The sequence below is a fragment of the Anoplopoma fimbria genome, chromosome 19, assembly GCF_027596085.1.
Source record: "Anoplopoma fimbria isolate UVic2021 breed Golden Eagle Sablefish chromosome 19, Afim_UVic_2022, whole genome shotgun sequence".
NCBI classification, from domain to species: Eukaryota; Metazoa; Chordata; class Actinopteri; order Perciformes; family Anoplopomatidae; genus Anoplopoma; species Anoplopoma fimbria.
Window position 1 is genome coordinate 15,677,798 of NC_072467.1, and position 27,319 is coordinate 15,705,116.

General features: G+C 41.3%; 1 protein-coding gene across 1 annotated transcript in view; it reads right to left on the reverse strand.

The window, feature by feature from the left end:
- Positions 1-27,319, reverse strand: part of ndrg4 (NDRG family member 4) — a 54,384-nt gene that overhangs the window by 20,066 nt on the left and 6,999 nt on the right. The window contains 5 exon segments of the mRNA XM_054619331.1: positions 3,659-3,697; positions 7,841-7,938; positions 7,941-7,976; positions 7,979-7,997; positions 11,987-12,077. Of these exon segments, the coding sequence (XP_054475306.1) occupies positions 3,659-3,697; positions 7,841-7,938; positions 7,941-7,976; positions 7,979-7,997; positions 11,987-12,064 (270 nt within the window). The 5' untranslated portion in view covers positions 12,065-12,077.

Consider the following 27,319-nt stretch of genomic DNA (forward strand, 5'->3'; position numbering starts at 1 on the left):
CCGCCTTGCCGCCAGATCGTTCGTTGCATTTATGTCAGACCTTCCAGCAATTTCCCGCTCCGGCCCACTCCTGACCCGTCGGCGCTCCGGCCGACTCCTGACCCATCGGCGTTCCTGCCGACTCCTGTCCAGTCGGCGTTCTGGCGGACTCCTGTCCAGTCGGCGTTCTGGCGGACTCCTGTCCAGTCGGCGTTCCTGCCGACTCCTGATCCGTCGGCGCTCCGCCACCTCCTGTCCCGTCGGCGTTCCCTGACTCCTGTCCAGTCGGCGTTCCGGCTGACTCCTGTCCAGTCGCGCGACTCCTGATCCGTCGGCGCTCCTGACTCCTGTCCCAGTCGGCGTTCCTGCCGACTCCTGATCCGTCGGCGCTCCGGCCGACTCCTGACCCGTCGGCGTTCCTGCCGACTCCTGTCCGGCGTCCGGCGACTCCTGACCCATCGGCGTTCCTGCCGACTCCTGTCCAGTGTCCTGAGTCGGCGTTCCTGCCGACTCCTGATCCGTCGGCGCTCCGACCGACTCCTGTCCCGTCGGCGTTCCTGCCGACTCCTGACCCGTCGGCGCTCCGGCCGACTCCTGACCCATCGGCGTTCCTGCCGACTCCTGTCCAGTCGGCGTTCCGGCGGACTCCTGTCCAGTCGGCGTTCCTGCCGACTCCTGATCCGTCGGCGCTCCGGCCGACTCCTGTCCCGTCGGCGTTCCTGCCGACTCCTGATCCGTCGGCGCTCCGGCCGACTCCTGTCCCGTCGGCGTTCCTGCCGACTCCTGACCCGTCGGCGCTCCGGCCGACTCCTTCACGAGCCTAAAGGCACTTTTTTGTTTGATTGACATTTTCACTAGTCATACCTGTTATAATACAACATAACTTTCACTAATGGTTGCAAGAACGTCCACATTGAACTTGTTCATGTTTGGAGAAACATATGATTCCAAAGAAATTTCCTAGTGACTGGACTTTTTTCCCCCCATCATGCTTTTGTAGATCATGATGGGGGGAATAATAGTAATAATAATAATAATAATAACAATAATAATAATAGTTATAATAGTTTTTCTGTCTGTAAATATAATATTTCAGTTATTGTTGTTTTTCTACTGTTTCTTATTGCTTATTTATAATACTTGTTTTTTTTATTTTCATTTTTTATTTTTATCTTGTCTTTCTTTTACTATGTCTCTTGTGTGCACTTTACTCTATGCTGCTGTAAGCCTGCAAATTTCCCCGCTGCGGGACTAATAAAGGATTATCTTATCTTATCTTATAATGTAAAAATGTGTGCAGTCAGTACTTTGTGAGTATGTTAGTCTTACATCCCCACCAGCATAAACGAGAAGCAGAATCAAACAATTTATGGCGGTAATTAACAAGTATTAAATCTCAACATAATTGTTTTTTGTATAACTACGATCGATAATAAAACAAACTGTTTGATTAAGCATAAAATGTGATAATTGTTCTGCCAATATAGGCCCTCAAACTGAGATTTCAATTTCATATAATATACAATCGATCACACACACACACACACACACGCACGTCATGTCTACCATATTTTATGGTGGGTGAGGATTCCCATCTGGGGGCTCCTTGGATTTATTAAGCATGGTTTTAAGATCATGTTGTATGAGATGCTATGCTGATCTTGACTGGAAAGATTTTGACCTTTTAATTCCTCACAGTTTATACCAGCAATGCAATGCATGCTTCTACCTGTTCCGTTTTCCTGACACAAGCACCATAAAAGATAAAATAGTTATTTCAAATAGGCACTGTTTTTGGTAAAAATGACAATGTACGATTAATTACTGAACCAATGAATCTGAGGCAGAATGCTTCATCTCACGGGCAGCCAGCAACCAGAAATAACAATGCTCTTCAAATGCAGCAATGTTTTTTTAAACCTTGAAGTGTCAGGTTTTAGTGCGAAAGGGAGGTGTTTGGTGAGAAACGTCTCATCACTCCTATTTGACAGTGAGCACATGTCTGACTAAAATAAACCAGCAGTGAGTGTGGAGCTCGACTAATTAAAAAGAACATTTTTAGACTTCTCAAACAGATTGTTTTTCATGCAAGTTTATGAATTTTAATGGTCGAGTGCTCTAGTTTGTTCGGTCAAGTTTAAAACTGGTGTAAAGCACTCATGGTGAAACAGTACAACTACAGTTTTTGTTTTTAAAGTAGTCAGTAAATCATAGACTGTATATAAGAAGGGGACTTAATCATCGTGAAGTCACCCATTGGTTTGTGGACTGCCATTTTGAAGCCTTGAGCTAGGCGATTTCGCCTTCGCCATCATGGATAACAGCCGCAGCCATGTTGGGCTTTTGCAGCCAATGATGAATAGCCAATAGCCCCTCCCTAAAGCATACCCTGCTTTATGGTCTATTTGACTCTAAATGGACCCTAATTTACTAAATGAACATCATGCTGTACTAAAGAAGACTTGAAGATAGAGATTGAGACCATAAACTCATGTTTACAATGTTTACTGAGGTAATAAATCAAGAGAGAAGTAGAGTCATTTTATCATAGACTTCCATACAATTAGACCTCCTTTTGCAACCGGTATAGTATTATAGTATATAATTGTATGGTATAGTATGAGATATTATAGTATAGTATAGAATGGTACGGTATAGTATAGGCATGAATTTAAAGTAAAAACAAATTATATTGACTGGAAAGCTGTATGCTGAAGCTGCAGCATATCATATTACCCTTTTTACATAACACATTCTAACAAGCAACCCTTTCGGTACTAGGTTGAGGCATTACAGAAGAAAAAAAAGAAAAACTAATTTCCAAAAATGTCAACAATCATAAAAACACCTCTGTTTTATACATGTTAATGTGTCCTTACCCTATGCTTTTCAAACATACCTATGCACCTAAATTCTCATAGCTCTCTTCTTGGAATGAAAATTGGGCTAGTGTTGGTTTTGTATGCGTTGCCCTGCACATTTTTGTTTTGAGACTGAGGTTACTTTCAAAGCTGAAATGTGGCGCTCCTTGGCACTAAAAAGTGTGTTAAGACTGGTCCCAAATCAGTAAAAATTTCCCTTTGAAAGCTGTGTATCTCAGCGTAGTAATCTCTAATTTGGTTCTTTTAATCAGACAATGTCATCATATCAGAGTAACCTGTTCCTAACCGGCCTGTGTTTGGGTGCAGCCACAAGGTCAACATGCAAACTCCACAAAGAGAGTCATCAACTGGTTAAAGGATTCAAACCGAGCTGATAGCGCTTCTACTCAAGCTAGTTATTATTATCTTTGTTATATTAAGCCATATGAAATTATAAATATCTATCTTCCACCCTCCTTTTCCTCGTCTCTGTTGACTTGTGCTGTTTACCGGAGCGAGTAAGCATGAAGAGACGGCAAACAAAGGAAGATGAGGGATGATAAATTACTATGATTATAGACTTCTGGTGACTAGTAGTTATGACTTCTGGTGACTAGTAGTTCTCTTGAATACCTATGTTGAATACACTTATTGCAAGTCGCTTTGGATAAAAGCGTCTGCTAAATGACTGTAATGTAATGTAAATGTAATGTAATGATAGACGGGGACGACACAAAAGAGGTACTGATAAGAAAAGGGAGAGAATAGAGAGAGAGAGAGAGAGGCAACATAACAGCAGTAAGCAAATGGGCTCATACCTTCCAATCCCCCACCGGCATCAGCTGTTCACAGTTCTCCTGCACAGAGAGACAAGCAGAGATGGAAGACAGAGAGACACAAATTAAAAGAGGAAGGAGATAAGTGAGTCTGAACTCTCTCTCTCTCTCACACACACACACACACACACACACACACACACACACACACACACACACACACACACACACACACACACACACACACACACACACACACACACACACACACATATTCCTCACACATTAAAGTGTGCATCCACTGTTGGAGCTGAAGGCCAGCTAGACTCACAGAGGAGCAGCATGAGCTGTGAACTGTTGGTCCAAATCGACACAGAAAAACACTGTTTCCCAGAAGCACTTTATCGGTACAATGTATCATGATCTACTGTCTCTGAACATACAGAGAAATCTGTTATCCATTAAGTTTAGCATTAATTACTCCCTTAATAGGAACAAAGAGCCTCGATTTTGGTGGTAAAATTGTCCTGTTTATGTTTGAACCATAGACTGTAAATATACTGTAGATGGATGACCTGCCTCCACTTCCTCCCACTGTACAAAAGTGTCGCCAGGGTCTGGCAGGTTATCCAGCCCACATATCTGTATATCTCTATAAAAATGCATATATGACACGTATTCTATTACACAGACTCTTACCGGTTACGGAAAGTTAAAGTTAAATCTCGTTTCTTGTACAATTTCAAAGCCACACAGAGCAGCTGTCCATCATGACGTCACACCCTCTTTCATAGCATCAAATAATTAATTAATAACTTGAACATATATCCGCTTGATAAGAACTACCTAGAATGACAGAAACCCTCTTTGGGAAATACATATTTGACTTGTACTCTGACTTATTAGTTTGGCCCATGTCCAGGTCCCTAACGTCGAGGGTGCGGGACTTATGCACTATACTGCAGCCAGCCTCCTGGATGTGTTGGTTTCACTTTTGGGGAGCTGTCATGTCGTCCATCTTCGTTTAAAGTCTATGGTCTGAACCCACCACCAGTTTGTAACACAGTCCTACTGTTCAAAAAGTTTGTGTTTTTTCAAAGCCCACTGAGCTGAGATAACCCTAGTGATCATTTTGTCAGACTTTGGAACGCTCCCCCCAGAGCCACAGAAGAAGTGATTAAACCGTTGTAAAGGCTGAGTAGTACTCTCTTTATGGCTAGCAAACTGATAATGAAGGGTTAAATTGGTGCAGTGTCCCTTTAAGAGCAGCACTTTAACACATCCGTACATCTTAGGTTAGGGCCAGATACACCTGTTATTCCAGTGTATGTCACTCTACAGGGACAGTAAAGATTCAAGTGCATGTGGGAGACTGGGAACACATCAGAAGTAAAAAAGTGAGGGAAGATGGTCATTTTCTTTTAAATACAGGATGAGAGAGAGCACAGCAACCCCCTACGCACACACATAGCAACAGTCATCCTCGTCTGTAAACAAAGATGAGCTGGGGCATAAAGATGACTTTTTGTCATCTGGCCACAGTGTTGGGACTCCATAGACTCATTGGAACTTATTTGTAATATGTCAAAATCAAACGTTATCCACGACAAAATAAGTTTCCCTTTAAAAGTAATTCCAGAAGCAGTTTTGTTGCACGTGAACATCATTTTTAAGGGGACAGGACCGTGCAGTGCTCACTTTTTGAGGAATCTGGTCTTGACTCTTCATTTGAAGAGACATAAAACAGGTTCTCATCCCTTATGACATGCACACTGCTGGGCCGGAAAATGAGACTCACACTTACATAATTGAATGTGAGAGTTTTTGTCATTTTCCAACAAGACAGTGAAAGTCCACTTAACCCAACCTGTGTTATTTCAGCACATGCTCATTTAATTCCTGCTCTGCTGCCTTTGTAAATCCCGGAGCAGAGCAGGAACTGCTGGACATCTGGACCAAAGAAAAACGAAGGACGTGCACATGAGGTTAGGCATTCAGACAGTTGGAACAGATGGTTGTCACACCGCTTCATTGTTAAACATGCACACGATATTATTCATGACATTATTTCTGAAAACAAACCAAAAAAACATGACAGGATTAAAGATGGCACACATAGGAAATCGAAAGGAAAAGTTGTGGATTAAGGTGTGTTGGGAGAGTGAAGTCACATTTGAAGTTAAAGAGAGGAGTGGAAAAAGTCAGATCAGGGACACACCTAAAGAGAAAGAAAGATCTCAAGACAACAACAGGACCTGAAGCTGCCCTTTAAGAAGAATGTGACAATGTCAGATACCATTCAATGAGCTGTTAACGTCTCCGATACACTCATCACAACAGAAACTAAAAGGGCAACCTCAGTCCATGTGGAGTTCATGCAAAGGGCTCATTGTTAGTGGAGACAGTACGGTGGTCGGACCAGCAGGTGGCACTCTTCTCTTTCTCATAACCCCCCCCCCACCTTTTGAGCTGAGCTCAATGAGGAGGGGGACACCACTTTGGACCTGGATTGTGCACCATAGGGGGCAGCTGGGTGAAATTTTGTGGCTTGTATCGTTTTGGGAAAAATGTTTCCCTGGAGGCCCGGTTCCTGCGTGTGAGATTTTGGCCTTGATTTTCTGAAGGATAGTGGAATACCTGCAGAACTAAATTCAGCTGGTCCAGGAAGATCAGGACTTGATTAAGTCTGAGTGGGCAACTGGTCTAGCACAAGTGGGCTGAACCATTTCTAGGAACCTGGCCCATAGAATGTGTGTATCAAGCTTAAAGATTTAGAGAGGAGGATGTTTAGTGTTTGTTGTTGTATTGAATCCCATCACTGTTCCTGCTATAGTCCACTGCATTTCTGGTGGAGTATTGATTATGTTAATAGTTGGTCAGTATTATGAATTATTACTGTATATGGAAGGACTAGTGAGGCTTTTCACACAATGTTAAATGTTTTCTGTGTCCAACAGTAGTTACATTACGTGCAATACGATGGTAGTAATAGTTAGGATAAGGAATATACAAATATAGAAAGAAAAAGACAATAGAGTGTAAGTACATAATTGAGTACTCTACTTTAGTATATTTTAGAGGTATCTATACATTTCATGCCTCAGTTCTTTACTTGTACTACATTTCAGAGGGAAATCCTATACTTATTACTGCGTTGCATTTTATTTGACAACTAAAGTAACTATGCAGATAAAGATTTTATGTAAAAACACATATGATTAGCTTGTAAAATGGAAAGTTTATACTGCATACAGTAAAGAGTACTTAACTTTTAAAACTTCAAGTATGCTTAATTGATGGTAGGCCACTTTTCTATTCAATATTTTTACTTGAATATTTGGTCAATATTTAGTCAGCATTTCACCTTTACTAACTGGGTTTATACATTATACTACTAACTAACAGCAGCTACACAAAATTCAGCCAAACTGCAGAAACTCTGAGACGATCAAAATAACACTGCTATCTTATAATTTGCACGTGGCATCAGGCTGTAGTTGACGTTAGCCGTCTGTGTGTTTACTGACGCTAACCAGGGCTGAGTGGTCCGTGTACCTTCTGATAGTTTGTTCACTGGATTAAATACAAAGTGGTAGAAAGGAGAAAAGGACTCGTAAAAAGAGGACCAGGATAAGACCCTGGGTGCTGATATTTGCACTGGCTGAAATCAACTGCTAACGATAGTTTGTCTCCCAGCAAGAGATGTTTCTGCAATTTTGGATTTAATCCAATGAACAAACTATCAAACATACACTGACCATGGATGTATTAACAAGCCCTCGGGCTGCTCCACTTCCTCGTCCGCTCATGTTGGACTGAGGACAGACTGGATGCTACAGTGACCAATACTAAGTGGTAATTCACGGGCCACGGCTAGCTGGTTAGCATGCTCATTTCAGTAGATATCTCGAGACTTCTCTGACATAGCGTCAACACTGTAACCTCTTCACATTCTGATGATAATATTTGGTAATTTTTTTGAATGTTTTAAACAAAAATTCTGGCCATATCTTACATATTTAAGTAGATTAAGTTTTCGTCCTGAGTACTACTTCTACCACTGTGAGTCACATGTATGCTTTTACAACAGTAATAACATGTTTACCCAACATTTAGTTTACCACCGTGCAGTCAGTGGGTGTTATCTACTTGTGGTTACCAGTGGATACCATGTGTGTGTTAGATTCAGATGTCTCTGCTTGTTCTGTTGGTTCTGGTAGTTACCGGGAGGACCCCGCTGGTCCGACGGCGCGTCTGGCGGAGCCAGTGGCGCGCGATGACATGCCAGCGGTGAGTGGGGCGGCTGGGAGGAGGGGGTGTTTAAGGGGCGCGGGGCTGGCGGGGCATGGTAACCCCCCGAAGCCTCTTCTCCTTTATCCTGCTGTGTTGGAAAACAACAAACACAAAGTGGTTATTGGGTAACAACGAGGGGGAGACAGAGCAGCGACATACAGTAGACTTAAAAATGTGATGTGCTTCAGGACGTAGAGCTCCAAAGGCACTTCTGGCCTCACTATGCGTCAGCAGAGAGGTCAAGCTGAAGACCTGCAGCCTTCCTTTGAAAGGAGAACAGGAACAGGTGGTGGGCACAGACCCAAAGGCTTAAACCATGCACATGCAACTCTAAACCAGGAATATGCTGCATTCAGGTCACATGGAAACACTGTAAATTCAAGATGCGTAAATGTTGTAGCTAGTATGTTTCTTTCAGGGCCGTAACCAGGATCTTAGACGTAGTTAGGTCATAAATCCAGGTGCTCCCCAAGCTGACCAAACACCAAAAGTAAAGACTTTTGCTTACTTTGATATTTTTAATATACAATTTGTATTAGTTAGTTTTCCAGCATGTCGGTCTAAGCACTCTCCATAATGCAATTTATTTATGTAATTGTTCAATTTAAATGTATTTAATGTAAAAATACTGGAATCTACAACAGATTATTAGGGTCAGTGTATGAAATAACTTAATAACTATTGAGCTATGGGAGGGGGGTAATATACAGAGAAAAGACTCAGATTAAAGACGTAAATTTACGAGGAAAAAAATTAGGGATATTCCCTAATATCAAAGTGGTAAATGTACAATTAAATCACACAAATGTACAATAAAAAAAACTTGAAAATTCTCTGAGATTATAAATTCAGAAAAAACTCAGAAAATCTTTGAGATTTAGGTCGCAAGTTTAGTCTCTTTCTAAATTTGAGTCATTATAGTAAGCATAGCTCTGAGCGAGGCATTTTCCTTCATTTTTTCCTGTGTTGTTCTATAAACATAATGCTGACATCAGCCTGCGTTGTACTTTATCCTCATGTTAGGTCTGTTTCGATGTCGTCCTGATGGATGGGCCTGAACGAGGTGAAGTTTGAAAGACACACATACACGTTGTCTTTCCTGTTCTTTCTGCATTATTTTATAAGCATAAATAAATATAAACATAATTATATAAGTCATATAGTTTGCACTTGGCCGCTCAAGTTGCCTCAATGTTTGAAGGTGGCACCTGTGGTGTAATGAAGTTAATCCAGCCTTGCAAAGTGAAGCGATGTGGTGCCTTTTTTACCAGTTTAATCTCAAAGAATATCCAAGCTTTTTTCTCATGAATTTGGCAACGTAATCAGTATCTTTACCTTCAGTGGCCCTTATATGCCATCGTAGGAATCAGTGTGTTCGTTTATTTAGTTTTAATTATGGAATAAATCAGGTTCCTAAAACCCCCAAATAAAAAACCCAGAGGATATGACCTCACTGTCCTCAATAATAGCTACGGCCATGAAACGTTCTACATTTATTAACGTTAACCTGTCTTCTTCTTCACTGCCTTGGATGGTGCACTACTACGTTTGTTGGCGTATTACCACCACCAACTGTGAAGCAGCGAAATGCCAAGAAACCAACAGTATGTTTCTGTGTCAGAAATGATGGGTAAGTTTGAAACAAAATGAGCAAAATGGATGATCATCATGTGGTCACATACTGTCTAGAATATATGGAAAATTCAAATGCTTCGCCATCAGTTTAGTTTCTTGTTTTTTGCCCTGAGCATGAGAAAAAACTCATTAAAGCTTCAAATCAGTTTGAGCAAGTAAACACATCCGTACAAACTGAATGTAGCATTAGTCCACCATGACTCCCAGTGAGTCGGACCGGAGCTTTACCAGTAACATCACTCAATAACAAAACCAGATCTACAGACTTTAGATGAGCTGTGAGAGCAGACAGGGCTGGAAATAAATCTGTTGCTTCCTCGCTGAAGTCGTCTTCCACAGAGCGATAAAACCAGCGGCCCGTTGAGTCACACAGACATGCAACTGGATCAATAGGGCAGAGGTCGATGGCCTTGATTAATCACAAGCAGCGAGTCATAATGAGCAGGCCTGATGACCTTTTGTTACATGAACTGATCGATAGCAGAATGAGTCAATCATATTGATGCACAGCATATTTAGGTTACTTCTATTAAGGGGAGACACTAAAGGTGAATATGGCAAAAAACTTAAAATAACAGACAACACCATGAAACTTCCCCAGTTGATTACTTACATTTAGACAATTATTTTTTGTTATACAAGTTTCCTGAAATATTATGTTTTAACTAACAAATGAGCCATTAGCTTATTAAATATGTGCTAATGTTCAGAAATCTGAACATTAGCTGAAACCAGGACCAAAAAGCTTGTTTCATTTTTCGACATATCAGTGTTCAAGGTTTTTACAGAGGGTATTTTGGATTTCTCTTTGTATCACTCCATAAATCAGAACATACTGTCAACAGCCATTAAAAAAATGTCATACAGTTCCTTTTTAGTAATAAAATGTTGTATAAATCAGGCTATGAATGGCATATAAAAAAAACCCTCTGTAAAAACGTTTAGAATATAGATAGGAATGAAACTGTAAAGTTTGGTGTATGTAAGTGATACTGAAGTGGAGATTTCTGGATCAGAGCCTGAGAAAAAACTCAGAGAAAACTTAAAATATATGTTTTGTAAAATTACAGACATTTTGAAGACACTACAAATGAATAGGGTAAAACAATTAACTAATAGATATCAGCTGCACGGTGGTGTAGTGGTTAGCACTGTCATCTCACAGCAAGAGATGGCCTTCTGTGTGGAGTTTGCATGTTCTCCTCGTGTCAGCATGGGTTCTCTCCGGGTTCTCCGGCTTCCTACCACAGTCCAAAGACATGCAGCTAAGGTTCATTGAAGACTCTAAATTGCCCGTAGGTGTGAATGTGAGTGTGAATGGTTGTCTGTCTATATATGTCAGCCCTGCGACAGACTGGCGACCTGTCCAGGGTGTACCCTGCCTTCGCTCATTGACAGCTGAGATCGGCTCCAGCACCCCTGCAACCCTTAACTGGATAAGCAGGTTACGGAAAATGAATGAATGAATGAATAATAGATATCACCATGAAACATAAGTTGATTACTTAAATTAAGATTATTAATTTTTGTATAACAAGTTTATACTGTTTTCTATCTAATGGTTTCTTTTGGGGAATTTAGGAAAAGAAGGAGGAAGACAAAGGAATAAACACCTAAATGTGTATTTTGGATGTTTTCTTTCCACGAGTCTGAAAGAAGACATTTTTGGGGGAAGAAATAGCATTAAAAAAAAACCATGAGCAACTGTAACTCCTGGATGTTTCATCCCTGACACTCTGGCCAAGTGAGTCATGGCTAACATGTTTAGTCACTCACATTGATTCCTCCAGCAGAAACAGAAAAACACTCCCCTCTTGTTTATGGTCTGTTCAATATGTTGTTTTCATGCTATTCTGGGTGGTAATGATTTTTTGTCAGTCTGTTTGCATTCCACAATAATAAATGGCCTTTGCACAATTGGCCCTACACAGGAGGTCACAGAGAAAGTGATTCTTTTTCAGGTATACATTTTGCTTTTTTCATGTCCCTTTATTCCGTCCAGCTAATCTGGTTTGTCTCCACCATTTCCATCATCTGGAGAGGCCCTCAAACATTCAAGAGCCCCTGATTCAGCAGCTGTTTAACCTGTTGCTTAGGTAATGAATGAGTGGCCTTTATGTAACCGCCCGCTGCCTCTTCCCCGCTCTGTTTGTGCCTCCACTCTCTGTTCTCCTGCACTCTCTCTCAGCTTACATGAGCTTTTATCTTTTCAATGTTGTTATCAGAGAGTCACGGTCGGGTGGAGATCATTATTTCCTCCTCCGTCGGTAAACAAGCACATCGTCTAATTATGAGCCATCACAGCTAATGAGCACAAACATCTCTGTCTTAATACACAGAGAGTTTCCTAGTGGTTCTTCCTGTAACATACTAATCAGCACCCGGACAGCGGGGGTAACTGCACAGAGGACACACACGAGTGAGTAAACCAGGTGGACTGACCATGTCTGAGTCCACGCCACGCTGCTCCGGCAGCAGGGGCTTCTCCTCCGTGAACTGCTGCTCCTTCATCCCCGCCATCCTGGACAGCAACCTGCAATCACCACGGCAACACACACACACACACACACACACACACACACACACACACACACACACACACACACACACACACACACACACACACACACACAAACACATCTAAGGTTACACTATTATTTCATCATGCAGAATACTGTTTGACCTTAAAAAAATGAATTCATCTGCATTTGCTTCGCTACCAGTGTTGCATGATGATGGCGGTTCAGTTTCAATTAAATGGAATGAAACAGTCCTGCCCCGAGTAATTTCACAAATCCGCATTGTGAAATTATGGAATTATGGACTGAGAAGGCTGATTAAATGATGTGCTGAACAGGGATAATCTCAGCAGCTGATAAATGAAGAACTGATTGGAAACAGAGATGGAATCAAGATGGGAATTAATTTTACTGCAAACCTGCCTTCCTTTATTGGAAGATTTACTGATAAAAGAAAACAAAAACACATCCACTTAAAGTGCAAATCAGTGAGTAGTAAAAAACTACATTAGATTCAAGCTAGATGTAAATCCATTGCCAAACGAAAGGTGCTCTGTGGAGTTTTCTTGTAAAGCGACAATGTTTGAGTTGTTTTTATCTTTGAGATCTAATACATGTGTTGAATGTATTTCCTTCCTCATAAAACATTTGCAAACATGCTAACAGTCTTCTTCTTTGTGCGTTCAGTGACACATTGCTATGTTTGTTGGTGCATTACCGCCTTGACTACCTTACGCATGTAGTAAAGGAGGAAATATGGCCACGTAATATACAGAGCGATAAATAACACTGGGTGGAGTGATGAAAGGGTCAAACAAGAACTTTCACCCAGGAGACAGGTGTTTGTCTCCCATGTAAAACTAAAACACATCATTGACTTATTATAAATTCTGTACATATCTTGTGTAACATCGCCTCTTTAACTAATTTACCTCGTTATGTAACATTACGTAATTTGATGTAACCTCCATTAATGTTACTTTTTCACACATGTAACAAAGCCAACTTAACTACTTTATGTTCGTTACGTAATGTAACTTTGTCGCATATGAAACATGACTGTTTCTACGTGGCTTCTGAAACATGCCTATGATACTACGCAACAGGCATACTCATTTTCACAAAACCATGACCATTACCTAATTCTAACCAAGTTGGTTTTTTTCCCTAACCTAAACAACAGTTTTCCAGTGAACACCAGAGTTTATTTTGAAATGGCAGTGTATGCATGTAATAAGCATAAACTGACACACGGAAAACGTAAACATGTTAAAATGACGGCAGAGTGATACATAGTTTGACACGTGGGGCCACTGACCAAGGGTTGGTATTTGAATAGTTGGCAGTGAGAACGTTTGGTCGATGGCACTGCTAGAGGTAAAAAAAACTCCACAGGGTACCACGCAGTATATTGTGTTCCTGCACTCCTGACGAGAGTTTGATCCACCTAATGAGGAGGGGCTTGTGCAGGACAGATTGTACTTTCTGTGTTCAGCACCATAAAACATGTCACACTAGACATTCTGTGCAACCAAATACGACCTCACTCTCCACTACACACTAAAAATCCCAGAGAGGTGAAATCCAAAATGAAAAATGACCAAACATCTTATTATTCTTCAAAAGTTCCAAGTACAGTAGCTACAAAAACACAGTTAGTGATGTTCTGCTCTAGTTTGCCAGATAACAAAGACTCCAAATTGGAGTCGACGTAGATGCTTAGTGACCGGGATTACTAAAAAAGTGGAGCTTGGAAGTGCACAGACTACTGCCCCAAAGATAATAAGAGGACTGGGGCTGTATTAAGGTCTAATTTAACTTGCCTTTTATGTTTGAGGACACACATACACACACAGACACAAAGCCATAATACACAGGACACAAATACATTGTGACACATCCGCACACACAGAGTGGGGTTAGTACAATAACACTGCCACAGTACATGATCACATCAGTCCACCAACGTTGGAGCAGAGAAGGACACATCACTTTAGTATATAATAATAAATAGTTTCTATTGGCACGACATCACCTGACGGAGGTACTGTCATGGTAAAACTGGCAGATTGTTCAGATTTACAGTTGTCTCTACATTTCCTAATTTAATGTGAACTGGAGAGTCGGATGTATCTGATGATGTAACTGACCCAAATCTGTCAGGGCTTACAGCGTCTTCACTGTGGTATCAACACACAACATCCCTCTGTCTCTTCCCCCTCTGTCGCGTTCCTCCCTTTTCTCTCTCCCCAACCTCATTCGCCCTCTACTGTTGTCTCTCTCCTCTCTCATGGCAGTCGTTCAGCGCAATCTGTGTTTTTATCTGACACCCTAAAAGAGACAAAACCCAGATTCCAGAGAGAGGCGCTCCCGGCAGCTGACAAAGTGTGTGTGTTTGTGTGTGACCCCAGAGTGTTTGGAGCCACTACTTACAAAGGAAAATCCACCTTTAGAAATTAACCCCAGGACGGATTTTTTAAGGAAAGCTCCACCTGTCACATATGCTAATATGTGGCTAATCAGAGTTGGCCTGAATCATTTCACAATGGTTCAAAAGCTCTAAAGTAGACTAAAGAGGTGGGACCAAATCATTGTTAAGCTCTTCACAAATAAGTCTCAGGTCCTGCACTCTGCAAGTCTAGAATCAAGTCCCGGGTCAAGACTGACAAGTCCCAAGACAATGCCCTCAAAAAGACTGACAAGTCCAGAGTCAAGTCCCAAGTTAGGGACCTAAAGTTTCAGTTGTTAGTCTTAAACAAGTCATAATGCGCTCTTCATCAAATGTTTGAGCCTCCGTCTGACCCACATGTTTTGCTCACTGTAGTTTTGGGGGAAAATAAATAATCTTCTTTTTCAAATTTGCAGCCGGTAGTTTAAAGCCATTTTTCCTCCTGCAACCTGATTAGATGCTGTCTGACTCAAGTCGAGTCTAAAGTCATTACATTTGTGACTTCTGGCTTCAGTTCAACTCTTGGGACCTCTGGTAGACAACACACAAAAATGTGTTCACTAAAGGCTTTTTAAAAACATCAAAGGTTATGGAAACGTTAAAGTTACATTTTGATTTAAACCCAAATAGATTTTTGTGGCCACTTGGGGGCACAATAAAAATGTTTTGCTCTTTAGCTGCTGAATGCTTCACTGTGTTCACCAGCTAAACGCTAGTATTTCTGTTCATTGTTTGGTGCTAGGTAAGTCATGTACAGTGGCTCTATCTGTCTGGAAACAATGCTGAGCAGCTTTCCATAGATCTTTCAAGGTAGCTCGCTGCATGCCACACTTTCCCATTGCTCAGATGTGTTTTCTGCACAAGATCAAAACAGTAAAGCTGTGGGATGTAAAACAAAATTATACATACACTTTTAAAAGTAAGATTGCACCCTGAGGATTATGAAGCACAGTGTCCTGGCTGTGTGTACAAGACACACAAGCTATTATGTACTGGTGACAGGTGGCCTCCACTAATTTCAAACTGTTTCCAGCTAAGGTCATTTATAGTTAAGATGTTGGATAATTTACACAAAGACATTTTTGTGTTATTAAACTCAGTAAATCTTTAACCAGATCTCCAACAAATACCAACAAACCTTGTTTTTCTCCTCTCCTCACTCTCCTTCTCCTTCCCCTCTCCTTCACCTCCTCCCTCGCTCTCTCCCTCCCATTGTGACCAGTTTATTAAACGGTCGAGTGTGACCTTTCTGAGGCCGCTGGATTGGAGCCACGACGATATGAGAACAGAGACCAAACAACACCACCTCTCCTCCTCCTGCTCCTTCACTTCATAGCTGCCCGTCTGCTGTTTTCCCTCGGAAAGTCACCACTTCACAAATCCTTTATATTCTTACAAAAAAACATGTTCATTTCAGTAAAATGTTTTCATATTATTTATTTCTTATTGAAATGACAAATATATTACAATAAGCAAACAATCCATTGCGTCAGTATAATATTATAACTGAATATTAAAACCATCCCCAGTGGAAATGATGCTCTTGGCTGTATATATATAGTTTAGTCTATGGATAAACCCACACACATTTATATCAAATGGCAGTGCACTCTTGTGACCGACTGATGTAGTTGGAGACAGAGGAGTGTCCAGACTGTCGGGGAGGTCAACTCAATATCCACCACACATTCTATGCACTCTCTAAGCTGGAAATAAAAAACAAGAACTGGATGATAAACACCAGCAGTAGCAGCCAGAACGGCTGCAGAGACAAAGAAAAGAGCGCCACCTACACACACTCAACAATTCAATGATAGATAATCCCAAAAAAAATGCCGCCCACATTCTTGAAGACAGCACAGCAGTGAGCATGAAAGATTCAAAATAACACAAAAACAAAAATGCTAAAGGATTACCTCCTCATCCTTACTTCACCTCCATAAATCCTTGTTTCTTCCCTCCTTGGATTTCTTACATAACCCATTCCATTGCTTTATCATTTTTTGCCTCCAGAACATCTGTATCCATCATGTTGGATTTTCAAAAAATTTGCATTACTTTCATAAATGTTCTCCCCTAAAGCTTGTGTAGTTAATGATCCAGCAGCTCAAGTGTTATGATGCTCTTTGTCACTGCATACAAAGTGAGAAAATCTTTAGCAAGTCTTCTTACTTTTTCACTTTTTTTATCATTTATCATTCATTTATTTTGGTCCTTTAAGTTGTTTTCCTGACCTTTATTACACTGAGTGCTGATTGATTATTATATCAAGGCCTATTTGCTTATCCAGCAGACACAGCAGATCCAGCAGAAGAAACATCACTCATTTTGTCATGCTGAAAGCTATAGTTGGTAACATTAATACAAATAACTTTTTGCCATATTTGCTCAAACTGTCACTATATCCTGACAGTAGTACACGAGACAGATAATCTGTGTAAAAAACAGCTTCCTCTGCCTCGTTCTAGTGCTCCTAATGTCATCCTAATGTGCCGGGTCGCTAAAGTTCTCATTCTACAGCTGAATGGTCACTAACATATGTTTCTGAAAAAAAATCTTAGGTGAGAAATAGGCAATGCAGTGACAGAATGTTGATTTGAATTTGATCAGTTTGATCAAAGTTCACAAGCTTCACAATAAAGAATCCTCGGCTCTGATTGCTTGTTGTCTTAAGGGCGTGGTGGAATCTTGCAAATTCCTTTAGGAGCACTTAAAGGAGGCAGAGGAACCCGATGTTTACACAAGTTATCCGTCTCATTTACGGTTGTCAAATATGACAAAAAGTTATTTTTTATTACAGTTACCATCCGTAGCTTTAAGGTCAACTGATAGATACTATTTCAATATTCACTCTCCTTTTAGTTTTGTTTTGGTCTCCACCACCTCCTTGGGGTTATACTATGTGGCTCCTAAGCTGCTATATGCTCCACCACCTTCTTGAGCTAGTCCATAACTGTGTCTGTCTGCTGATTGGTATCAGAGCTTTTTATATATATTTACTCAAAATAGCTGCCTTCTGCTGCTGGAAATGAAGAAGATTAGAACGGAATTAGCAAGATGTAAAACCAAAACAATTAGCTAAAAAAGGCTAAAAAGCACTTATTGCACAGTTTAGTGACAACTCTCCGAGATTCAAACAATACTTCTCACATGATTTGTATTAATTTGATGCATTGTAAACATAAAAATAATAATTAGTGCAGTTTTAAAGTTGGGAGTCAAATCATTGCAGACTTTACAAATGATAGTCACTTGGTGTAGGTAAGAGTATAAATGTTTCATTCCTATCAGGCTATTCCGCTGCTCTCCTCTAACTCTCTTTTTGTTTCTCTGCTTTATGAATTTGTCACCAGTGTTTGACAGTTTATTTTATTCCAATCTCTTTTCCCTACACAATCCTCTTCTATGTCTTCCAGCATCTCGTCCATTCATGCTGTCTTTTTTTCTTCTTGCCTCTCCAGCATACGTGTCTCCTCTGACCCTCTCTGTCACTCTCAATTTTCTCTCTTTCTCACCCCCATCTCATCCTCCCATCTTTTATCCTCATTCCAGCCCGTCTCATCCCTCTCTTGCTCACATTCTCTATTCACTCTGACATGCTTATGTAAGACAGCTGGTTGTGAAATCAATTACCGTTGCATTACGCCGGCTATATTTGGCCGAGTGACGCCACTGCTGCCGGTGGAAAGATACCGCTGCTCTCCTCCTCTGATTTATTGCTTTGTCTAGTGCGTGACTTTGCATCTATCTATCTATGGTGACGTTGTTGCTGTTGCTCTATAAAATATGTTGATACATGTCATTTTGTATTGTGTGTCTCTGAGTATGAGAAGGAATTTTTTTGTGGACTTGTGGAATTTGTGGACCTTTAAATTCGGTCTGTTGATCACTCAGTCTGTTCAACCTCTACTGCAGCAAGATCGCAACAATTACGGTTCAGATTGGATTGAAAGCTAGAGTTAGCTCATTTATTGTCCCAGGAGGATGATTCAAACACATTTTGCTGACTCTATGACCTTTTTTCTAGCACTTCCATCAAGTCAAAATTTCCGCTTGGCGAACACGTCTGTCCCAAAGGTATCTTGAAAAGCCTGACCAGATTCCTATAGAGTTTGCTGCAGTCATGGTCCCCATAAAATGATTCCTTAAAGTGTTTATGACTGCTGACCGCTTTCCTCAGGAACAGCAGTCTAAGACTGGATAATTATAAACCACTGATGCAACATACTCTGGAGATGTCAGAACAAGTAAACGGTAATTGCACTTGTACTTGTATAGTGTTTTTTTTCTGACCACTCAAATTGTTTTGCACTACATGTCATCATTCACTCATTCATACACTGATGGATGGAACTATCATGCAATGCACACTGCCCATCAGGAATATCTAACATTCACACCCATTCATGAACAGCCCAATGTGAGCGATTTGGGTTAGTGTCTTGTCCACACATTGACATGGACTAGTGGAGACGGGATCCTCTGATTGAAGGACGACCCTTCTCTAGCACTGAGCCACAGTCACCCACAGTCCAAGTGGAGGGTTTAGGCCCAGTGCCAATCTTTAGCGTCAATGCAGGAAATGATGTGACCTATATCTAGCGAGGTGTAAAGTCGAGATGTGGATGTCGAGGTGGTGGATGGGCATCCGACATTCACTCAGGAGACCGGAGTTGACGTTGGGTCACAGATTTGCAATTTATATTCACATTTTTGTCAACCGTAGCCATCATTTTAACCAAGTGTTTCAGTTGCCTAACTCACCCATTCTCAAGGAAGGCTTATAAGTTTTATTTTGCGTGTCATTATTACGCATTTTAGGCTTTCTGCGCATCATTTTACGGCACGTTGACGTTGTGAAACAGTTGCTTCGTTAACGGATGCAGTTTTGAAAGAAAAAATGGGGGGGCTACATGTTTAAAAATAAATCACTTTATGAGATTAATTTATGTACATTGCTTCAGTTAACATATACTATTTCTTACAGGAGGCTCATGCAATCTGTTGCGTGTGTGTTGGTTAGTCAGTGTGCACCTCCTTGTCTGTCCACAGCTAATCTTGCATTCTGCTGCAGCAAATTTCATAATATTTTGGTTGCTCAAGGACCTCTAGTGGTTGCAGTGGCGGTGACTCAAACTTTCTCAAAACACCTTTGTTGGCTGTTTTACTACCATTGACTGTCTGATGACTCCTCACTCACTACTCTTAACACTCCCTGGCCGTTAGGGGGCGGACAGTGATAACACAGCTGCATCGCAGAACCCCCAGGGGCTACTCTGTGCCCAGAAACACAGTGGGGGAAACTGTCTTCTCACTGATGACTACAGTTTTGTACTCAAGTACGGCTTGTTCAGTTTTATTTTTTTATTTGGCAAGAGTGTACAACAGATCTTATACAACGACTTCAAGCCGATTCCCTGCATACATTGCTGCTCGATCTGCTTGTTTTACAGCCCATTGGTGTATAGAGGGGGGGTTAGCAAACTGTGGATTGTATTCATGCAATACAGCATTGGTCATAGCAGACCACCTGGTAGAGATCTGCACTCTACAGAGTACACCTTTCTAGTTATAAAAAAATCTTCATATTATCATATAGATTGTGAATGTGTTGGAATATTTCAACATATTTATCTACTTTACTTTGCCTCCTCCATCCAGTGTTGTGTTTTGTATCTCATGAACAGCACTGCCACTAAAGCCATCCAGTTGAACAGTGAGGCATGCGGCCATCACAGTCCACTCTCCACAGTGGAGGGCCGAACTTTAAAGCCTCTCTTCATCCCTCAACCAAATGTGGTCCGGCAGCCAAAGTGTCAGTGGGTGAGAAGTTATTTACAGGCCTGTTTTCTATGTCCTCTCTCTCATGAAGGAACACTGCCAACAAAAAAAGAAGCTTTTTTTCTCCGAACAAGTGGTCCTTTTTTTCTGGTTTGGGGAGAAAACAGTCTGCTTTCACAGCAGTTTGTTGAGGAGAACAAAATAGACCTGTCCTTTTTCCTTTTCTCTAACTCCTTTCTTTTCATTCTGCCCAGAAAGGGTTGCTATGACTACCAAGGCCCACTGAGTCCTGCTCACCTTCCCCACTGCTGTTTTTTTTTAACGGTACACATATATTTTCCCACCATCTTATGAGACCAACTCGTCAAGATCACACATCTCTTGCGTCACCTTGTGTGCTTTCGTCTGCTCTGTATTTTCACGTTCCCAACAATGACATTTCATACTGGGTTAGTCAGAAAGCAGATAGTATCATTGCATTGTCGCCGTATTAAATCATAGAACTGACCTTATTGCCGTCCCCTCCCTGCTCTCCTGGTTTAAATTACACATAATGTCCTCCTTTGTTCTCCAATGGCACGTACTTCTTGCCAAATGACTCCTCTCACAGTCGCACCATAGTAACCTTTTCTCTTTGCCTTTCTCTTTGTTTTATTTTCCTCCTCCTACTCCAGTTCATATAGGGTTATGAGACACTACTATTTGTATCGTATTTAATTATTACTTATTGTCTTTGTGCTATTCAGACGAAGGCGGACAGATTAAAAGGTAGTAGGGCTTTTGGATGATCAGCACTGTGACTGATGTGGTGATCCCCGCATTCAAAACAATCTCATGCTTTAGAGGGGAACATTTATTCACTCTGAGATGACACATAACTTATTTACAGTTATCTGTAAATTACGTCTGTCACTTCAAACAGCATCAGCAGCAGAATTAAGAGACCTGCTGAAGACAAGAAACAGGGACAATTAACAAGAGCTGTTAATACTGAGTCACCTTAGGGTCTAATGTCACTGAGATAAAGAAGAAAGGGTTCAATAGTAAAAAAAGGTCTTGCCACAGCAAGGCCATCGATGACATTTTTTAAGATGTTTATATTGATATTGTATTGTTATACAGTAGCATCTATAGTCAATTTAAATGAATGATGGTATCCTTACGCTATATGAAAACATTTAGAATTATATTGTCATTTGAACTACAGAGTTTTGGATAATGTCAACATAGTAATGCAGTGTAATTTATTTATGTAGTATCTAGACTGTGTATATGCCTCTGCTGTATAAATGAATTAGACCATTTGTGCGTTATGTATGACTGATGTAGAGGTTTGGAGACAGTGTCTTTGCTCCAATCATCCAATGACTATAGAGCACATTAAGGGGATGCATGGACAGTAAAGAGGTTCAGAGAGAAGCTTCCCATCAGACAGGAAATCGATTGCACAGCGGCGCGGAGGGGAAGCGTCCGATCTGATGTACAATCACCGGATCAATACCTGGAAACTGGGACGACACAACGAGACAGGGGCAGAGAGGACGAGACGGGGGGACAAATAAGACGAGGGCCACAAGGTTACCGACTCCGCTCAAGTGTATTCATTAGACATATGGCTGCCATACTTCCAAGAGGCTAACCGCCCCCCCTCCTCCTCATCTTCACTGAGATCACACACCCCCAGCTGGGTGCTTCTGCTGGCTGATGGAAAGATTTAGAAGATGGAGGGACTGGTGAAGTACAAGCAACAAGGATACAAATACAAAGACTGATTCAGATACTTAAGCCATAAAACAAAAAGAAGAAATGCTGTGAAGTCAACTGCAGCTTTGAGGCTTGATGTCTACAACAACTTTATACAAAGAGAAAGAAACATACAATATACTACTTAAAGGGCCAGTGTGCAAGATTTTGGTTTGCAATTTATTGGCTGAAATGGAATATATAACAACTATGTTTCCATCAGTGTATAATCATCTGAAACTAAGACTTTTTGAGGGTTTGTTAGTTTAGAATGAGCCCTTCACATCTACAGTCCGCCATGTTTCTACAGACGCCCAGCACGGACAAACCAAACACTGACTCTAGAGTGAGCCTTTAGCATTTTTACGAAATTTGATTCACCCATTCATAGAACCCATAGCATGTAATTTAATGACTTTTGTGGTCCCCTGCTTTTTCACCCAGTACCAACAGCAGATCAAAATGTTCACTTAATCAGTGAAATATCTAATGATCTTTAGTGATCCACTAATCATTAGGTTCTTCACTCCTAAATCATCAAATACGTTCCAAGTCCTTCATATCGTTTTTTCAAGCGTACACTCTCTTTTCAAAATAACCTTCCGTGTTCACAGGAAACCACTTGGTTAAGGCAACAAAACTATTTGGTAAGGATATGGAAAAGATTGTAGTTTGGGTTCAAAAAGGTACATTTGTTACATATTGTATGGGGTGTCTCGATATACTGTATTGCTAACAACTGTGATATCAATACAGTAGCTAATATTGCTGTAGCCAGCTCCTGACCATCTCCGCTCTCCTATGGGGTCCCGTCTCCTTGGCTGTGTTCCTCTGTTGTCCAGCCTACGTCCCCGACCTCTAGTTCTCTTTGAATGGAACATGAAGCACCTGAAGCCAGACCCAGTGTTTGGGATCCTCCCAGCTCCAGACATGGATATCCCGGATTCAGGATCTGACTCCGAGATGGAAGTTGTGACAGTGGCACCTGATCACGATTACTGTGTGATTCCAGAAACAGGAGAGGGCAAGTGTGTTGACTGAGGAGAAACAAAGCTTGATCTCCGAAAAAAGGTAACGTCTTCAAGAGAACGGTTCTGCCTACATTGCCCATATTGTCTTTCTCCGGAACTGCTCCCAGGCCACTTCTCCCTCTTTCAGAACCCCTCCACCCACCCTGCTCAGTGTTCTTGATCCGCTTGGCGGGACACTCAAGCTTTTTCCTCCCCAGTGTCTCCTGTGTCTCCCTCTCTCCTCTTTTTCCAGTCCTCCCCCATCTGTCACCCTCTGTCTCTATCTCTGTCTGTGGGCGTGGCTTCACCTTTCACTCTCCCGGCTCCCTAATTGCTGCCAAGCTGTTTCACCTGCTCCGAGCCACACACCTGCAATGCATCGACTCATCAGCCCCACAGTATTTCATCATCAGATGTCTCAGCTACCGTGGTGGTTACTCGCTTCAGGCCGCTGTACTTTTTGAGAACTAATCCTAGTGTTGTTACTGAAGCCTGAAACAAACTGTTCTTTCCCCCTATGCTTCAGGATGAGTATGAACATCTACATCGATTGTATAGGCAGGGGACAACATAAACTGAATATTATATCGTGCAAATATATATGTACTGTATATAAATTATGAAATGGGTGATAAAAAATCTAAATGGCAGCAGTCTATCCATCACCAATCTGCCGTCTTACTTCCTCCCTGAAGTCTTTCAGATATTGACGTTATTGAACTAAGTGGATGTGATTCCTGGTGGAGCTTCCTCCAATCAATCAGAGCGGAGACGTTAATCCTGACTGACATGCCCCACCGACATTCACGTCCACACATCCCTCCTCCAATCGCCATCATCTGACCTGTTGGTCTGTGTGGTTTGCACAAACAGATGAACAGATGCTGATGTGCATCTATTTACACACCTGCTGTTTGTATGCACATTTAAAATCACCGTTTGCAGCTCAGCTCTCTGCACCATTTTAGGAGAAACTTATGACTTATTCATAGCTACTGAACGTCTAGAGTAGTCTTCAGAGAGGCTACCCAGAGCAGAGATATCTATGTCGGAGAGGAGGATAAAATATTCAATATCAGCTATCAGCAACCAGACTGAGCAGCACTTTCTCTTCTGGCATAAAAAAAGCTTCCTTGTCAGCCGCTGTCAGATGAAAGCTTTACTTCTTTTAAAAAAGCGTTACGCATGGTATCTTTAAACAGAGTGAGAAAAGCATCCTCGTTTTCGCATTTAAGGCTGTGTATTTTTGCATTCATACTTAGTGTATTCATAGCACACAGCAAGCTGATTCAGGTAAAACAAAGGAGAGTGAAGAGGACACAGGGAGTGTCTAGTCACACAGTGGCGTGATCACACTTTTGCCAACGTGCTCCCTCTGAGCTCTATTTTCACCGCGGCTCTCAGTGAGGGGCATCACAGTTTGAGGTGCCAGAGGTGGGCGCCCCCTTTAAGGGTCTAGGTTTCTGCTGAGACCTGCTTTCCAACAGTGAGGATGTGAGCAGAGGAGAAAGCACTGAACCTATGTGATCTCCGGACTTATTCGTTAATTTACTTTGAGTATTGACCGGTTTCTAGAGGACACATCTGTAAGATCTTTAAAGACCTCTTTAATGATACCTGAAATTTGATTTCAAGCAAATAAAAATACCCTATTAAGAGACAAGATATCATTGAAAGCTCCATTAAAAAAATGGAACCAGTGGGAAGATTGTTTTCTCCACTTCTGTAAATTTTCTTTTTTGGAAGTGTGTCTGAAAATAGTTAAATTGAATTAAAGTGAACCTGTCCAACGGGTTGGATACTGTGTGAAATCAGACGAAATCACACAGGTTGACCATAAAAGCCATCAAATTCCTGGACTGAGACGGGCCGAATGTCAGACCCTGCTGCAGTAAAATTAGAGGTTTTCTAAAGGGTATTTGGAAACACTATCGCTTTTGTCCTCAGGGACCGCCAAAATCAACAGAAATTAAAGTTCCTAGTAGTATCTTAATAAAAAAGAATGTGTTATTTCTTCTTTCAAAAGTTAAGTGTTCTCACTTTCAGTTATTTTCTATTGTAAATGTAATGTAAAACGTAACAGTGGGTCACAATTCACTGAACAAAACGTTACAACAAGCCGTGGTGCTAATTATTATTATTAGTCACGTTACTAATACTATTCCCTATTTAAATTCTACTATAGTCATTGCTGCTGGTATTATAAGTAGTCTTAATTTTTCCTTCCTTACTCTGCTACTACTCTGATTATATGAATCATTATGTCATATACATTGAATGTGTTGTAACTCTGTTATGTTGTTCATTATGTACACATGACCTCTATTGCATTCTGTCCATCCTGGGAGAAGGATCCCTCCTCTGTCGCTCTCCCAAAGGTTTCTTCCTTTTTTCTCCCTGTTAAGGGTTTTTTAAGGGAGTTTTTCCTGTGCCGATGTGAGGGTTCCGGGACAGAGGATGTCACATGTGTACAGATTGTAAAGCCCTCTGAGGCAAATTTGTACTTGTGATTTTGGGCTATACAAAATAATCTGAATTGAATTGAATCATAATCACCACCACCAGTGTCTGGTCTGCATGTGTCTGTTTGCGTCTGCAAATGAGTGAGTGTGCAACTCGTTGTATGTCCACGGCTAATCTCACATTCTGCTGCATTAAACTACATAATATTTTAGATGGCCATTTATTGCTGCATGCTCCACTAGGGGCCGCTAGTGATAAAACAGCTGAGTGCATCTCCGACCGCGCACATGTTACTCTGCACCCACAGTGGGGAGATAATACTTTGCGGATTGTTTCGCTAAAGGATCTCCCAGTACACACACTGATGCAGACCTCTTGGCCGCTTTTCTTGTACATTGTTTTGGACAATGTGTTTGGCTAACGGCTAACAGCTAATGGAACTAACTCTACAATTACTGCTGTACCTCTCGAGCAACTCAACATCGGCTAAGCTTGGTGAGTGGAATTTATATATATATTTTTTGTTGTAGTGTATTATGTGTATTATGGCCAGATTGTGTCAAGTGTTATGTGAGGATTTGAGCTGATAACTTGCATACATTGACGCTTATTGTGAGTTTGACTTCAGTGTGATTTTTAGTTACACAGCTAATCCTGCATTCTGCTGCAGTAAACTGCATAATATTTTGGGTGGCCTGTTATGGCTTCATGCTCAAGGACCTCTAGTGGTTGCGGTTACTCACACTTTCTCGAGACACCTTTATTGGCTGTTTTATACTTTCATTGACTGCCTGCTGACTCCCTGCTTACTACTCTTGACCCCCGGCCTGTAGGGACCGATAGTGATAACACAGCTGAGTGCATCTCCGAACCTCCAGGTGCTACTCTGTGCCCTGAAACACAGTTTGATTGACAGCCTCTCCTGCTTCCTTTTGATAAAAGTCAGACTTTAGCAAAGCGTCTGTTCTGCATTGGTTTAACTTTTGAAAACTAGTTCATAATGCGGGACATCGTTTTAATATGTGGGACCAGGGACAAGGGATAAAATTGCTGTGAAGTCCTGCATAAAGCATGACACACGGTCACTTAAGCATCACCCCAATTCATAAAGTAAATCACGCTTCACTATCTGGCAAACGTGGATGGACACATCTAATTTGGCAGATTTCAAGAGAACATTGCCTGTCTAAATGCATGATGCTAGTGTTGGTAGTGAAGGAGGAATAATGTTCATCTTGTGGGCTAGGCCCTTTGGTAACAATTAAGAAAAACCTATGACAATAGTATGCTTCCAGCTGTGTGGCAACAGTTTGGGGAAGGTCTTCTCCTGTTTCAACAGGACAATGCCCCCCTGTGCAATATGCCAGGTTCATAAATATTTATTTTACCAATATTGGTAAATATTTTTTTACCAATATTGCCAAAATTGTGGTAGACCTTGACTAGAGCCCTGACCAGAACCCCATTCAATGCCTCAGGGATGAACTGGAACCTTATTGTCAACATTAGTATTCGACCTTACTAATGCTCACTGAGTTATAACTCTACTTTCTTATTAACTCATCTTCGAGTTCAGAAAATATGAACTTGACTGCTGAAAAGGTCACTTCTACCTCAAACTAGCCCAGTTTTTTAATGAGCATGCTTCACTGATCATTTATCACTGATCATTTGTGTCGGGCTGAGGAGTTGAAACGTTAACCTCTTATCTACCATCACGCTGAGGCCAAACACTACATCTTAGCCTTATTCAACAACATTCACACACCATGACTTATATGTTTTTGGCTCAGGCTGAATGGCACAGTTG